The sequence below is a fragment of the Neopsephotus bourkii genome, unplaced genomic scaffold (assembly GCF_033783945.1).
Source record: "Neopsephotus bourkii isolate Nb327-2 ecotype Australia unplaced genomic scaffold, CSIRO-AGI_Nbou_v1 NB_234, whole genome shotgun sequence".
In the NCBI taxonomy this organism is placed as follows: Eukaryota; Metazoa; Chordata; class Aves; order Psittaciformes; family Psittacidae; genus Neopsephotus; species Neopsephotus bourkii.
In genome coordinates, this window is record NW_026900744.1 from 13,653,595 (window position 1) to 13,668,894 (window position 15,300).

The 15,300-nt window shown below is 40.2% G+C and overlaps 1 protein-coding gene across 3 annotated transcripts in view; it reads left to right on the forward strand.

Annotated features, from left to right (window-relative positions):
• Positions 1 to 15,300, forward strand: part of ATF6 (activating transcription factor 6) — a 75,239-nt gene that overhangs the window by 9,875 nt on the left and 50,064 nt on the right. For all 3 annotated transcript variants that reach the window (XM_061345368.1, XM_061345369.1, XM_061345367.1), the window contains exons 8-11: positions 238 to 423; positions 848 to 939; positions 12,543 to 12,686; positions 14,969 to 15,088. In XM_061345368.1, coding sequence (XP_061201352.1) covers positions 238 to 423; positions 848 to 939; positions 12,543 to 12,686; positions 14,969 to 15,088 — 542 coding nt within the window. The remainder of the gene's footprint in view (positions 1 to 237; positions 424 to 847; positions 940 to 12,542; positions 12,687 to 14,968; positions 15,089 to 15,300) is intronic.

Consider the following 15,300-nt stretch of genomic DNA (forward strand, 5'->3'; position numbering starts at 1 on the left):
CAGGAGAAAACAGACAGTGCAGGACCTGTTTTTTCATGTTTTTTCCATGAGCTGTAACTTCAGGAGATGTACTGTGATTCCTAGTTGCCTCTGTGCTGAACATTTCAGCTCATTTAAAGCAGAGGGCGGAAAGCTATCTATGCAGACTTTTGCCAAAGTAGAGGAGCAGACATTATGCGTGAAATAGAGGCACTTTAACTTGTGTATCATTAACAGGCTTCTGTATTTTCTGTCCAGGTCAATGTCTTGAGACGGCAGCAGCGCATGATCAAAAACCGTGAGGCAGCCTTTCAGTCACGGAAAAAAAAGAAAGAATACATGTTGGGGCTGGAGGCGAGGCTGGAGGCAGCCTTGCTGGAGAACGAGAAACTCAAGAAAGAAAACAGCACACTGAAGAGGCAGCTGGATGAAATAGTATCAGAGGTAAGAGACTGTGATGAAGATCTGACTTTATAGGAAGTTGTTCTAGTGGAAGTTCCATGTAAACAGAATCATGGATATGTTGATTGGAAGACCTTTGGGGGTTTCTAGCCCAGCCTCCCTCTCCAAGCAGGACTTTCACCAACTCTAGGTCAGGACAGCTATCACACTATCTAGTTGACTTTTAATTCATTATTTCATGGTTCTCCTGAAGATTTTGGTGAGCAGATAGACTGACTGGAAGCTGAGTGTAATGTACAAACAAAGAGAGTTCTATTTTTAAGTTGTCCTCATGTGTATTCATACACAATTAGGCAAATATCAATCTAAAAAGCAAGCATAGTTTGCTGTATTTAGCTTTTGACACACCTTTGCATGCTTGTGCCCCTTTTTTATTGCATGTCTTCTCTTATTTTTTCCTGTCTAGAATGAGAAGCTCAAAGTGTCATCTCCAAAGAGAAGGACCCTGTGTGTGATGGTTATACTGGCTTTTATAATGTTGAATTATGGTCCATTGAGGTAAGCTGTGTAGGAATTACTCTTCACATAGCAAGTTTGCTGTCTGGTGATTTTTGCTTGAATCTTTAATACAGGCAGTGTTATATTTTAAAGCCTTGAGCTTGAAACCTGACTTCTGTCTTTTACTCTCCTCTTGCATAGCGGAAGCCTCATCTGTATAATGGTTCCTCTTCTGGAATCCTTCTGGCAAAAAGAGCTAGATCTTGTACTTTTAATTTCTTTTGGCTCAGCATTTTGCCAATCAATGCAGTGTACAGCAGTTTGTCTGCTCCATTTATCCCTGAAGAGATTAAAGAGCCGTGTTTGTGACTTTTTTCCCTAAAAGGATTTTAGACTTTGAGAGCCCGTCTGCTTGTTTATACCTATGCTACTCCCAATAGCTATGAACTTAAGCTGCTTCTAGCTCCCAGTGCTGGAAATCCCACACTTTTTCCAGTGCTTTGCAATCCTGACCATTAGATGTATCTAGGCACAGTCTCCTCGTTACAGTGTAAGCCCTGTATTACTTGTCTTCTTGATCTGGTGAAGAGGTTGACCCCTCTCCTTAATTAGTTGCAGTGGTACTCAAAAACCTCTCTTGTTTGAACTGTATCAGAGGGTGATAGGAACCAGAGAACAGGGAGGAAATACTGCATTTCTTCCCAGACAATTTATAAAGAAATCTATGGAAGAGAGGAGATTAAAGATGGATACTTCTTGCACAGATCTGTCTATTTAACCTGGATTTAGAACATAAAGAAGAAACCGTTATAGGAAGCTGTTTACTTTTTCAAAAGGGGAGGATATTTCAGTATATTTCAGTATATTCCCAGTCAGCAGTGTCTCCATTTGTCCTCAAAACCCCAGTCAGTCTAAAGGAATGGGGTGGGATAAATCTGGAGGAAGACTTTATTTATGACTATAATAATTTTTACAATGTTGGTGTTTGTATTTTTAATAATATTAGAAAATTTGTGAATGCTGAAATGACTTTCGAAGTATTTGCACTTACTGCACATACTGTTTACCTCAGACAGTGAAATACAACTGATAATTTTAGCTTGATGTGAATGCTTTTAAGATAGACCATTTCCTAATGCATTTATGTTTTGTATTGGGACTTTTTGCTATCAGGTAGAAAAATCAGCTTCCAGATACTAAATGATGAATTTGTACATCCCAATTGCGTTTGCAGGCATTACCACTCACTTGAGAGACACTTCGTGAGAACTATTAGAACCACTAATCTTTTTGAAGCTGAAACAAATTCTAGTTGCCCCCACATTACAGTGAGGAGTTGGAATGTATAAAGCTCTTGCATAGTTTTGAGAGGCTTGGAAACATAGAGAAGGTGGTGGAATTGTTTTACCACAGTGCTCCAAAGCTCCTGTGTCAGCTTCAGTACCCCCAGGAATGAGTAAGGTTTTGAGCTTAATGGCAAGGAACTGCTGTCTTGTTAGACCGAAAGGACTGTGTTCATATCTCTGCAACAGTTCGTGACTGTAGAAATGTGACAGGGTTAGTTTCTTGATGTATTTGGTGTTTAATAAAGTAGATAAAGCAAAAAAATTCTTGTATGTCTGGCTGTTTCTGGCTGGTGTAGTATCTGAGCATGCCAGTGTAATTGCTGTGCCTGAACTAGGTGGTCTGTGTCAGTACTGGCTTCAGACAGTGAAGAGAAATGTAATTTCAAATTTGCAAGGAATTACTCTTTCTGCCTTTTTTTTTTTTTTTCCCCTTAGCAGAGTAAGTGCTTACACTCAGTTGAAACACCAGACTGTACCAAGGTGCTGTGAATGTTGGTTGTGCAATACCCTTCGGATGGCCCAGAATATGGGATATGCAAAACGTTACTTAAGATTTCACTCTCATATGAATTTACATCCTTTTGTAGAGGTGTCACTGAATGGTAGCTCCATGAATGTGATAGCCTTGATTCTTGTTCTGCTTAGACTTTAATAACAGAAGCTTACAATACGTGATGTTTTTCAGTCCCTGCAACTGCTTACAGAAAGAATTAAATTTTTTTGTTATAATTTCCATGCTAACTTATAGTTCAGCAAAAGTGCTTTCCCCCCAAGTCAGCTACCTATGGAATACCTGCTTTCTGTGCAGTGGTCAACGGGAGATAAATATGATTTGAAACTTTGTGACAGTGTTGCCATTTCTTCTATGTAAGGAAATAATTTCTCTTGCATACCTGTGTGGAGGGAGGTGTGCTAGTACTCAGGCACAGGATGTTTTGATTCAAATATATTAGCAGTGAATATTTTATTATTTAAAACCAATTAACCATTGCAAAGACAAACATCCCCAAAAACCAAGATCATGGCAAATTCACCCCCTAAATTCTATAACAGACTTTGAAATTCCCTTGGCTGACCCTATTGTGAGGTATGTGTCTGATTCTTAATTGGAAATGAAAGGATTCTTTGAAGGCTAGAGGTGATACAAAAGAACAGATAACATGAGTTTTCTCTTGAGTTGCTTAGTTCCTGCAAATCACAGAAGGCAGGGAGGTGACTGTGCTGTTTTGGGATGGGGATGTGAAGCTGAGAGTCCTGCAAACCCTCTGTGGCCTGCAGTAGTTCAGTAGAGGTGCAGTTGGCATGCAACATGAAAAATATCATTTGGATAGTTGGCTGTGTAGTTAGTTCTATATTTTCTTGTACTTTAATTGGACGTGTATTGCAGTAACAATGGCTCACACATATTTTGTTCTTTGATCTTAAGCCTTGCTGACTGTGTATGTAACTGGAGAGATGTGTGTGGTATTTCATGGAGGACTGAGGCTGTGCTATTCTGCTTTAAGATTATGGGAAACAGGTCAGGATGTGGCAGCCCTCGGCACACAGGTAGAGCAGATAAAACTATTTCTGCTGACACATTTTTTCATGCTGACAAATATGCTGTGTGTGTGGGTAATCTGTAATGTTGAACTTGTGACTATGGGAATGGGGCTGAAAGTCTGGTAGGGAAGCTGGTGTATTGACCTGAGAAACCTATTTCAAAATATTGGAGGGAGAGTCCAGTCCCGTCTGCTTAATTGCCAACAAGCTTTTAAGAACATTCTGTGGTGTTAAGACATGGTGCCATGTTATCTCTGAGAAAAGAATGTAAGTTGAATGAAATATAAGTGGAATATGAATACAGATTGAATACTTTCTGGTTGTGAAAGTGGCTTGTGTAAAGTTAATGGTAATTCTTCATTATGTTGTACTGTGTGCTAAACTATTCTGGGTGTGTTGATATTTTGTATAGAAAACTGAAATTTTCTGTTATTAAAAGCAGAAATAATTTAGCAGGAATTCTATTAGTGTAAGTTTCTATTTTATCTATTTACTTTATACTAGGAGAAGGGTGCCGAGGAATTTCCCCTGTGTGTCAGTGAACTATTCTCTAATCTTTGTGAATTATTTGGACTTGGATTTAACATCTATAAAACCTTCCTTTTATTATTATTTAAGAATGATTGGTGAGGTGTATGAAAGGAAAAAGCTAAAAACATTTTGATTCAGTTGCTTGCAGAGGTCACCCCCTTGCTCCAGTCTTACATATCATGCGGTGTAGAACAGAAATTAGAACCCACAGTATTTGCACAAAAGGCAGTGAACATGAACCTCAGCATGCAGCTGGGTTGGGAGCTGGAGCCATGATATGTCTGGAGGCAGGTATCTGGGAGGCAGCATCTCCTGCCTTCAGACTTAGCTTCTGTGAGAGCTGGTGTGCGTCAGCATAGCTGCGTTCTCAGCTGTTGTGGTGCTCCTGAGGTTGCTGACTTGTAGCATTAAGAAACATCTAATTAGCTGTGCATTTATTTATTTTTTAAGTGCTTTCAACATGCAAACTGAAAGTTTTCTAGCTATTACAATTCCTAGATGCTGGTTTTTTGTTTGGTTTTTTTTTTCCTTGTTTAATTTCCACATTTGTGTTGGACTGTGCCTGGGTAGTAACCAGACCTGAAAATGAATTAAACAAGCACAAACAGGGCTGAAACAAATGAAATGTAAGCACATGTTCTAGTCTAAACAATCCATGTATTTATTTTGGGAATATTTTCCTTTTCTTTCTTTTCCTTTTCCCCATTTGAATATAAATTTTCTTGGGTGTTTGGGTTTGGTTTTTTTTAATGCAAGTCCTATATGTGATAGTAAAGTATTTTCAGGAGCTAACCTAACTAATGTGTAAAAAGTAGGCAAGGAGAGTGATCACAGAAGATGCAGAACAACTTTTCTGCATCTCTGGTACTTGGGGCAGCAGCAGCAAAGCATGTAAGTCACATACTTGCTTAGTGGCCCTTGTGTTACTTTCATGGCTATGAAAACTGTTCACCTAATTATTTTCCCCTTTAATCAGTCTGTTCAATCTTACATGGTGGTCATCATCTAACAACAGTCTTAAAGCATTTATGAAGATGTCAGCCAGCCAGAATGTGTCCTACCATTTCAGATACTTAGTGGACAGAAAACAGAAAAATACGAAGTTGGAGAGAGGAAAGGCAGATCTGCAAAGAGAAGGTTGTGTGATTTTTTTAAATTAATTTTGAGGGGGTTTTTTTGGTTTGTTTTTTTTTTTCTTACAAGTTGGCCACCTCTGTATGGCTGGAAACCCTTTCAAATTAGAAAACAAACTTCATGATGTAACAAAAAATTCTTAAGCTGAGTGGTGACTGATGGAGCTAAGTAAAGCTGCTGCTTCAAAATCTCTTGTGTTCTGCTGACCTACAGCAGCTGAACTGGAATTGCTGCCCTTTTTGTAGATACTTCCTTGCAGCTCCTCTCTACAGTATCCTGATAGGTTTTCTTTTACTTTCCAGGACTATCCTAGAAACTGAATGGTCTATTAAAAATTTACATCCACTGAGCAATCTGCAAATAAAGACACCAGCCTGGGTAGCTGAGAAGCGTGCTTCGTGTGCTGTTGTTGTAGACTGCAACAAATGAAGCAGCAGTGCTTTTTTTACTCCTGCAAGACTGTGTGTGATCAATTTCTTAGATTGGTAGCACAAATATTAGAACAAAAATCCCAAAGTGCTAAGGTTAAGCATCTTTTGCTAAAAATGCCAAAACTGCTCAAGGGTTGTTCAACTGCATGCTACCATGATCTGCTGCTCTTAAAGGATAAAGTAAGAAAATTTAAAGGCTTTCACCAGCACCCAGATAAGCATCCCATCTACTTTGCAGTCTTCTAAGTCAGTACTGATGTAGCCTGCTGAGCTTTTGGAGCATGGGTGATTTGAGCTGCTGAAAGCAACATCCATTGAGCATATCTGTGTTGGTGTCAGTATGGTTTAAAGCCCTTACTCAAGTTGAGCAATCTCGCATTGGTGTGTGGAAGAGCAGGATTATTCTGAAGTTTGATGCATTCAGCAGTGATTTTGTACAAGTCTTCTATTGTTTGACCCTTAATGCTGGACTCGTTGATTAAAGGATCCGATTCATCTTACAGCAGTCAGGAGCTTAGGGATACTGTGGTGGTGGTATGTCAGAAGGTTTAAGAAATAATTTTGTAGTTCCCTTTAAAGATCATTAGCAGTGTGGGCAGCACAGCACTGAGATCCAGGCCACACTGAGATTTCGGCCCAGGACTGGCTGCTGTGTTATGGTAACAGGATTAGCTCCTTTGCCCACACAGCTAATTCAAGAGGACATTTGGGGTATTTTCAAACACATCACGACAATGCTTCATCTTGCATTTGAGCCCATCAGCAGGTGATCATTAAACATTTTAACCATGGCCCATGATTTCCTTCGGCTGTAGGCTGGATAGTGTTGTCTAAACTTGCACTGCTTGAAGCATCTCTGAAAGATGTTCTGAGAATAGGGATTCCCAAATCATGGGCAGTACAATAGTGTGAGTGTCTTACTGTTAGTTCATACAATCCTTTCCTACACTCAGTAAAGGATAGAAAAGAATTCTCTGCTTTTTGCAAACCTCGATAGCCTTTCATGTATCTTTAAGAGGTTAGTAGACTTAAATGTCATGTATGCCTGAAAGTATGCAAATATACACACAAATATTAATTATGACAGTCAAAGGGCTATTAATTTCTTACACACTAATAGAAAGGAACTGATGAAATGTAAAGAGAAAATTATTACATGAGTGCACGAGGCATAGAGCAGTACTATGTTAGCCAGCTGCTTCTGAAGGCCAAGGAAATACAGAGCCCTCTGAGTGTTTTACCACAAGCTCTCTCTGAAAGACATTTGTAGCTCGTAACACTTCTAATGCGGGAAACTTACTTTGTTGTTTCTGATACTGAAATAATATGTTTTAATGCTGAATTGAGTGTACATTTTTATTGAAGATGTCCCAGAGCTGGAAAACTGTTTTTGCAGCATACCTTTGGTCTTTTGTTATAGTTTCTCCTTGAAGAAAGAGAGAGAGAGGGGAGAGAGAAATTGAGAGGAAAGAACGGGTTGAGTAATTCGAATTAGGTTCAGGTTCTAGAACTTTCAGAACCTCTCTTGATGGGTTGGCACGTGAATAAAATGGAATATCCTTGATTTTCTTCAAGCTACAACTGCAGGAGCAGGAAGTGATTCCTTCCACCTTCCTTTACTGATCACAGCCACATGTGCGTCCTGGCGAGTTGTGCCTCACCTAGCTGTGCTCGCTTGCCTTGTCCTGCTGCTGCTGGTGCAGAGCCTGTGCAGAATGCCAGATGCACTCTGATAGCTTGCTCTTTGCTCCAGGTGTTCATCTGCTGGGCTGGGAGCAAAATGCCAAAAGTTTTTGCCTTGAATGAACATTGCAGTTGAGACAGTTTGCATCAGGCCTGCCCAAGCTTTGTCAGTAAGATCGAACCCACTTCCAAGTAACTGTATATAGTTTTCTAAGCAAAAGTAAATGCTCTGGGTGCCAATACTTGATTTTTTTCCTTTCTTTTCTAACAGCTTTATGATCAGTAAATTGGTTTTTTTAAAGAAAGAAAAGCGCAAAAATCCACAAAGGTTATCCCTCCAGTTTGGATTGCTTTCCCCATCCTCCCTAGGAGAGGAAAGGGGCCAGGTTCCTCTTATTAGCTGAGCACTCACAGAGGGTAGCTCTGGAACAGCCTGGCATGGGAAGGCGGTGCCTTGCTGTCAGCAGATGGTGCCCTCTCCGGGAATAAGAAACAGGAAATACTTTCCAGAGAGCATTTGGCATGCTGGCAGCCTTGTCTGGAATCACTTAGGATGAGGACAAGGTCCTTGCTTGGTGTCTTCTTGCAATGTCAACTTTAGCCCATTGGAAACATCCCAGCTCGTATTCAGAAATGGTTCTATCCCCAGAAAACTCTGTTATGATATCACTGTTGGCTTTCATCTACAAATTACTGTAGAACTTAAATGTCAGTATTCAAAAACTTGAAGTGCACGGGGTTTGTTCAGCCAGAAGTACAAATGAAATTTAGTTTGGGCTCCTGGCAAGACTTGCTTTCACATTTATCACCCTGACATTCAAACCAAAGAAGTAAAAATACAGCTAAAATATCAGGTGCCATTAAACGCCTGGAGAAACCATGACAGGAGTGTTGCTTTTCTTTCCCTCCTATAATCAAATTTATCTACACTTTAGAACAAACATCTGCATGAAGTATTTAGTGGTTCTTTCTTTTTTTCCTTGGATCGAGTTTTGCATCTTAAACAAGCTGATAGCTCAGCCAGCTTGGACAGGGTGTTTGTGGCTCTGTGAAAACCCTTAATACTCACAGTATCTGGGATGTCCAAATGTACACTTCAAGGCCTCGGTAGGTGCCCCAGGTGTGTAAGTGTGGCCAAACAGAAAAAGCTTACAGCTTCCAACCTCTAACTGGGCATCTTTTTAAGCAGAGCTGTTTCTCAGCTCCAGTCTTTCCTGACTTCTAATGTGGGACTGCAACTCCAGTTCCTGCAAGTAGTAGGACTTGTTCAGGACAGATACACCAAAATGTTCTTTCTTTTCCAAATTCTCATCTTGTAGCCCAGCAGAAATAAAATATTGTTCATGCTTTTGCTATCTGTCATATAAAAACTTCTAAGCCGCTATTGATCTCTTAGCTGAAAATACTGTTTTTCTGAAGATTTCTTTTCCCCCAGTGGAAAAATGGGATCATCTACCTTTCTTTGTCACTGTTTCCAAAGTCTCTTCTACCTGATGTTTTTAAGTGCTCAGTATTGACTTCATCTTTAGTGTAACTGTGTTGGGATCTGCTCTGTAGATGCTTCCTGTTCCAGCTTGCATTGTAGCTGTTCTGCCTAGCACTTGTAAAACTCAGTATGCCTCAGATTTTTCCAGGTGCTTTTCCAGGTGCTGCAGGTGTTTCCAGATGCACCTCTGCAGGAGTGGTCCATCCTGCTTAAGGGATTTCTTGGTCTAAAATCATGCTTTTCCCCCTTGTCAATTTGAGATGTCAAAGGAGTAATATTTCTGATACCCAGTGTGATACTCTCATGTACCCACTTGGCAAGGAAAGGTCTTTGAGAGTAAGAAGTCAGAAGATAAGTTACCTACATGTCCTCTCCTCTCTGTTACCTGAAGATGGAGCCCTATTTACAGACAAACTGCACAAGTGACCTCTTGTGGGAGTAAGGAAGGGGAAGAAATGATACCACAGAACAACGATGTCATCTGTTCAGATGGGGGGAAAACTGGCAAAACTCCTCAAGTAACCAGTAGGTGGAAACAGGCAGTATTTCAAGTTGTGGAGCTTTTCCTCATTCAGAATGAAAGTTCATTTGGTTTGGGGTCATTGATACAAACCAAAGGAGCAATGAAGGGTTTTCTTTGTTGTTGTTGTTGTTGTTGGTTTTTTTTGGTTTTTTTTTTTTTTTTTTTTAAGACATATTTGAGAAGGAAGCTTTTGGTCCTTCTCAAGGCCCTAAAAAAATGAATTTGAAAGGGAAGGCAAATGTAGCCCGTGTAGCTTAAGGCAGAAATTGCTGCCGGCCCTGCTTCAAAGACATTCTGTAGAAAATGACAGTCCTGGTAAAGGAAAGAGCACTGCAATAAATACCATAAATAATACAAAATAAATTTTGTCCTCAAGTTGGTGCCTTTGTTCTCAGAAGTGGGAGCCATGGGTTTTGCCTGTAAGGATGGCAAAATGTACTCTGTTCACCTCTGTCTTTTTACTGCTGAATATATCTTATTTCAGATTGAAACAGAATCATAGAATAGTTAGGGTTGGAAAAGGCCTTACGATCGTCTAGTTCCAACCCACCTGCCATGGGCAGGGACACCTCACACTAAACCATCTCACCCAGGCTCTGTACAGCCTGGCCTTGACCACACGAGGGATGGAGCATTCACAACATCCTTGGGCAACCTATTCCAGTGCCTCACCACCCTAACAGTAAAGAATTTCTTCCTTATATCCAATCTGAAAACATCCCATATTTAGCTGCTGCAAAAAGTGAAATTTAAATTATGATTGCAAGATTAAGATGTTTTAAGAATGAGAAGAGTAAAAATAAAAATTTCCTTTCTTTTAAAGCAAATATAATGAGGTGTGTATGTGGGTTTGAGTGGCTGTACAGCTAAAACAACTAAATTAGGAGAAACAACTAAATAACAAGAATTGCCTTTGCAGAACACAGCAACCGTTAAGGAAGAGCCATTATGGAAAAATTCAGATCTGTTACAGTTCTGCTGACTAGGTTTTTGTCAGCTTTAGCTAAATAATTGCAGGGAAATTTTCTCTGGATTGATGTGTCATTTTGAACAAGAAAGTAGAGAAGTAGGATAGGAAAAAATGCCAGATGCAGTAGGTTCATCAACACACTGGAGGCTGATGCACTTTGGGCTGTGTAGAAATGGTTGGCAGGAGAGCTACAACTTTCAGATCTTTTGATGGATATTCTTGGTTTCATGATTAAACTTCCATATACTTTTAGCTGTCATGGCTCCAAATTAGGTAGAGCAGGGGCATTTCACTGATAAGTGTCTTCCAGCAGGAACATACAACATCCTTTTAAGCAGCAGCTTTAGTTTTGAGCTCTGGTTCTGGGCTTGAGACACTGTCAGCTGTGCTGATGCTTTCATCCTTGAAACAGAAGAAACATGATCTCATAAAATATAGTAGATAGTGGCCATTGTTTCTGTAAAATCGGATAGCCTGGTGTTGCCTGATCTGTGAGGCTGTGAATAAACCATCCAGCTTTCCACGTTGTTCAATAGCAATGAGACATTTGTATGCAAATGTACATATACAGCAAGGAAACTGTAAGTACCTTTCTGCCCACTGTCACTAAGTGAAAACAGAGCCTGTAGCATTTCTGCTGCCCTGATTCTGTGCTGCTGCCTGAAAACCTGAAGGAGAAGGGGCAGTCAAAGCAATGTCAGCCTGGATCTGAGATTGCCCTGGCTCCAGCAGTTCTGCAGAATGTGACAGTTATTCAAGGGGAAACCTGGGTTACTGCTAACAGGAGCACAACTGTCTTGGCAAAAGCGAGGGGATTGCTAAGCAACTATGTCTATGTCCCTTCTGCTTAGTTGTGTAGTATTTAATTTGCCCTTCTTACTAGTTCTTGCCTTTCTCTGTTATTACCATTTGTATTCATTGGGTGCTGCAAAGTGATGCCATGTAACAGATGAAGTCTTTCCCTGCAGAGTTTATGCTCTGCTCCACAAGGGAGATGGGGCATGAATTAAAATGTACTCTGTAGGCAGTGATCAACATGCATGACAAAGATCTCATCAGCATGCTGGGTCTTGTTTTTTATATTTCTCTGTGTTGCTGCTGGAGATGCTCTGCTGTTGTCAGCTAAGAAGGTTAGGGCTTGATTTTGTAAATAAACATATTTCAGGAAGCAACTGTGTTTATGAAAGAGTAAAGCTAGCCTCTAGAGAGAGTATACTGAAGATTTGCTTTTGTGCTCTTAAGATCTTTCATTTCAATCACCCTTCTGAACTAAGGATGCAGCCAATCTTGTATAGGGGTCGCCTGGCCATTTTTCCAGCTCACATGGAAATGCTGCTACCTTGATTTGCATGGAGAGCAACACAGACGTTCTTCTGCTGGCTGGCTAAGCATCCCCCAGGGGAAGATCATTCAGTGCAAGCGCAGACAGAGTATTTGGGACCATGGCCTGCTGCTGCTACGTAGATGGGATTGCGGGCCCTGCCAATGTTTCTAAATCTAAGTAGAATTAAACATATATAAGTTTGTATATAGTTTTGTTAGCTGTCTGGCCTAATATTCCAGGCTTGCAGCTGCACGGAATTTGGTAGCTATATTTTTCTTGCATATTGTATTCAAATAAACTACGTCAACTGAGCTTTGAGGCTGATGAAAGTTAAAGTTCAGAGGTACTGTTATTTGAATGTAAGTAATTTTCTTATGCCTGCAGGTCCAGTTTACAAACAGATCACAGTTTCATCAAGTGAAGCTTACAGAGGAACATGAAAACAAGAACATCAAAATCCTTAAAACAAAACTGAAAAAGAGAGCAGAATAGCTTTTCTGCTTCCAATGGTTTGAATGACAGTAATATAATGTCACATCATGTTTTTACATTAACTATGACATGAGCCTTATCCCTGTAACATAGCAGCAACAAGAAACTTAACCCACCTGAGTATTTAACACCTTACAGTAAAGTGTCTTATAGTCCCTTTATATATGTGATATGTTTTACTATGGTTATTATGTCTTCCAGTGTATTTGAAAAGAATCCCAATGGAGTTGATTCCACTGCGAGTTCCAACCACAGGACCAGAAATCTTCTGGAGTTCTCAGCTAGGCAGGAGTCCAGCACAGCTCAGAAAATACCTGGGGACATAATTCCCGAGAAGAGTAATAGGTAAGATGAAAACTTTTAACATATTTTTAGTGGTAGGGGGCAACTGTGCTTTCAGACCTCACTGCCCTTCCATTTGGTAACCTTTTTGGCAGTGCTATCCCTCTCGTGAGACCTCACTTGGAGTATTGTGCACAAGGATGATCACTGGAGCACCTCCTGTATGAAGACAGGCTGAGAAAGTTGGGGCTGTTCAGCCTGGAGAAGAGAAGGCTGCGTGAAGATCTCACAGCAGCCTTCCAGTATCTGAAGGGGGCCTATAGGGATGCTGAGGAGGGACTCTTCATTAGGGACTGTAGTGATAGGACAAGGGGTAATGGGTTAAAACTTAAACAGGGGAAGTTTAGATTGGATATAAAGAGGAAATTCTTTACTGTAAGGGTGGTGAGGCACTGGAATGGGCTGCCCAAGGAAGCTGTGAATGCTCCATCCCTGGCAGTGTTCAAGGCCAGGTTGATCAAAGCCTTGGGTGACATGGTTTAGTGTGAGGTGTCCCTGCTCATGGCAGGGGGGTTGGAACTAGGTGATCTTAAGGTCCTTTCCAACCTAACTATTCTATGGTCTACAGCAACTGAGTTTACAAACACAGTATTTTGAAAGCTGATCCCTTTACTGTTTTATTGTTTAACAAGATTTACCAGGTTGCTTTTCAAATGAATACAATTTTGTTATCTACAAGATTACCCAATACATACAGCTTCAGAAACATACACTTCTGGCTGTGTTGTATGGTGTTAGGAACAGTGTAGTGGAAGAGAACATATAAACAAGTGTATATCATGGAGATTTTAATGACCTTCTTCAGTTCTTCATCTCTCTACTTTTTTCCCTGATCCTTATTTTAACTTGCATAGTTATGGTATTGGTTGTATTATCTCTCTCTTCTTACTTTTCAAGCCAGAGTATTTATTTTTTAGGTGTTCAGGAGAAGGCTAGGGAAATTCACAATTAAGAATATACTCTGAACTCAGCACTATACTTTAGAAATCTCTGAGTCCATCTTTATGCTTACCCATTATTTAATTACGTAGTTGCTTTCAAGCTTCTAGAAGATCTCTAGCATTCTGTGCACAAGTGAACATATAATTGTCTCCAGATTGAAGTCTGGCTAATCCAGCTCATGTTTTCCCCTTACACGATTTATCCTATCAGATTGTCCCTTTCCAGTAAAGTGTTTTGGCTGATTGAACAAAGCCAGGCACAGATGTGCAGAAAGCTCTAATGTATTTTACCATGCAGAAAGAAGGCAATAAATCAAAAGCATTTTAAGGCTGTAGCCATGGGGAGGGCTTTGTGTCCTGTATGGCACGTTGCATACCATGACTTATGTGACATAGTAGTAGGGTGGTTCTCTTAGGAAGATATTCTAGTGCATGTATCTCCTCCTTTTCTTTTGCTCTTTCTCCCTGTTTTTTGGCAAGCTGTGAGCTCTTTCCTGCATATTCTCCTTTATCAGTTCTAGGTGCAGTAAACGGGAAGCAGATACGAAGATGGAGAGAAAGCTGGGAAAGGGAGGGGAATGTGGATAAGGTTTTCATAAGCTCTTATGTTCAATTTTTCAGAAAGAAGTTGAGGTTTAGGAGCTACAAGTCTCTGTCAAAACTAGCACTAAGGCTGTCATATTCATACCCTATCAAGAAAGGAACTTATAATAGGTATTTGGTGATAGGTAATTAACCCTTAAGGAGATACAGATAACCAGGAGAAAGGAATTTTTGTTGCTGAAAGTGCTGTGGAATTTTGTGTTGAAATACATTCTCTTTTTCCCCTTTTATCAAAGCTAAGCTAGCTTCTGGAGACTGTTGGAGATATAAATCCTCTCCCCTTGTTGTAATCCAGTTTGTGGCTGTTCCACTGTCATATAGCTCATGGTCTTTACATCTGTATGGCTTTAGTGGCTAATAAATTTAATATTTCTGTAGCAAATCTTGCACAGCTCTGAAATGAAAGAGAAAGTTGCTTCTGCAGAGATCTTACTGTTTTCATATTATGAGGAATATTTTTACAGACTACTTTTTATTTCAATATCTGGCCTGTTTGGGAAGAAATCCAACATCTGCTAATGTTCATCTCTCTTCCCTGTGTTGAGTGCTATCAGACCCCTTTGGGGAACTGACTGAGTCCATTGTATATTTGCTAGAAATTGTTACTCACCTGTTTCAAAGGTCCCATTGAGCAGCTGTAACCTTTGTGGGTTTGCTGATGGTAGTGCATATTCTCTGGATTTGGTCAAAGGTTCATGGAAAAAGTATTTTAAGGGATTTCTTTGTGTCTTCTCCCCCCAGGTATGATAGTTCTGTATCTGATAACAAAGCACTGATGATAGTCTCAGAAGAACCACTGTTATATATTTCACCACCCCCACCCCCCTGTCAGCCCCTGATTAACCGGACAGAGTCACTGAGGTGAGCAAACAGCCTTTTCTGAGCATTTAAGCTTTTATAAGGAGTTTAGTTATAAATTGATGAGTGCTACTATGTAGACAGCTGTGAATGATGTTATTGTCCATTCACAGTGTTCCTCTAGTATGAGACTAGTGCCTCTGTAAGCATCTGCACTGTCCAATGTCTACTACCATAGAGACAGGAGATCAACTTGTATCTTTGTAATTTTTTTA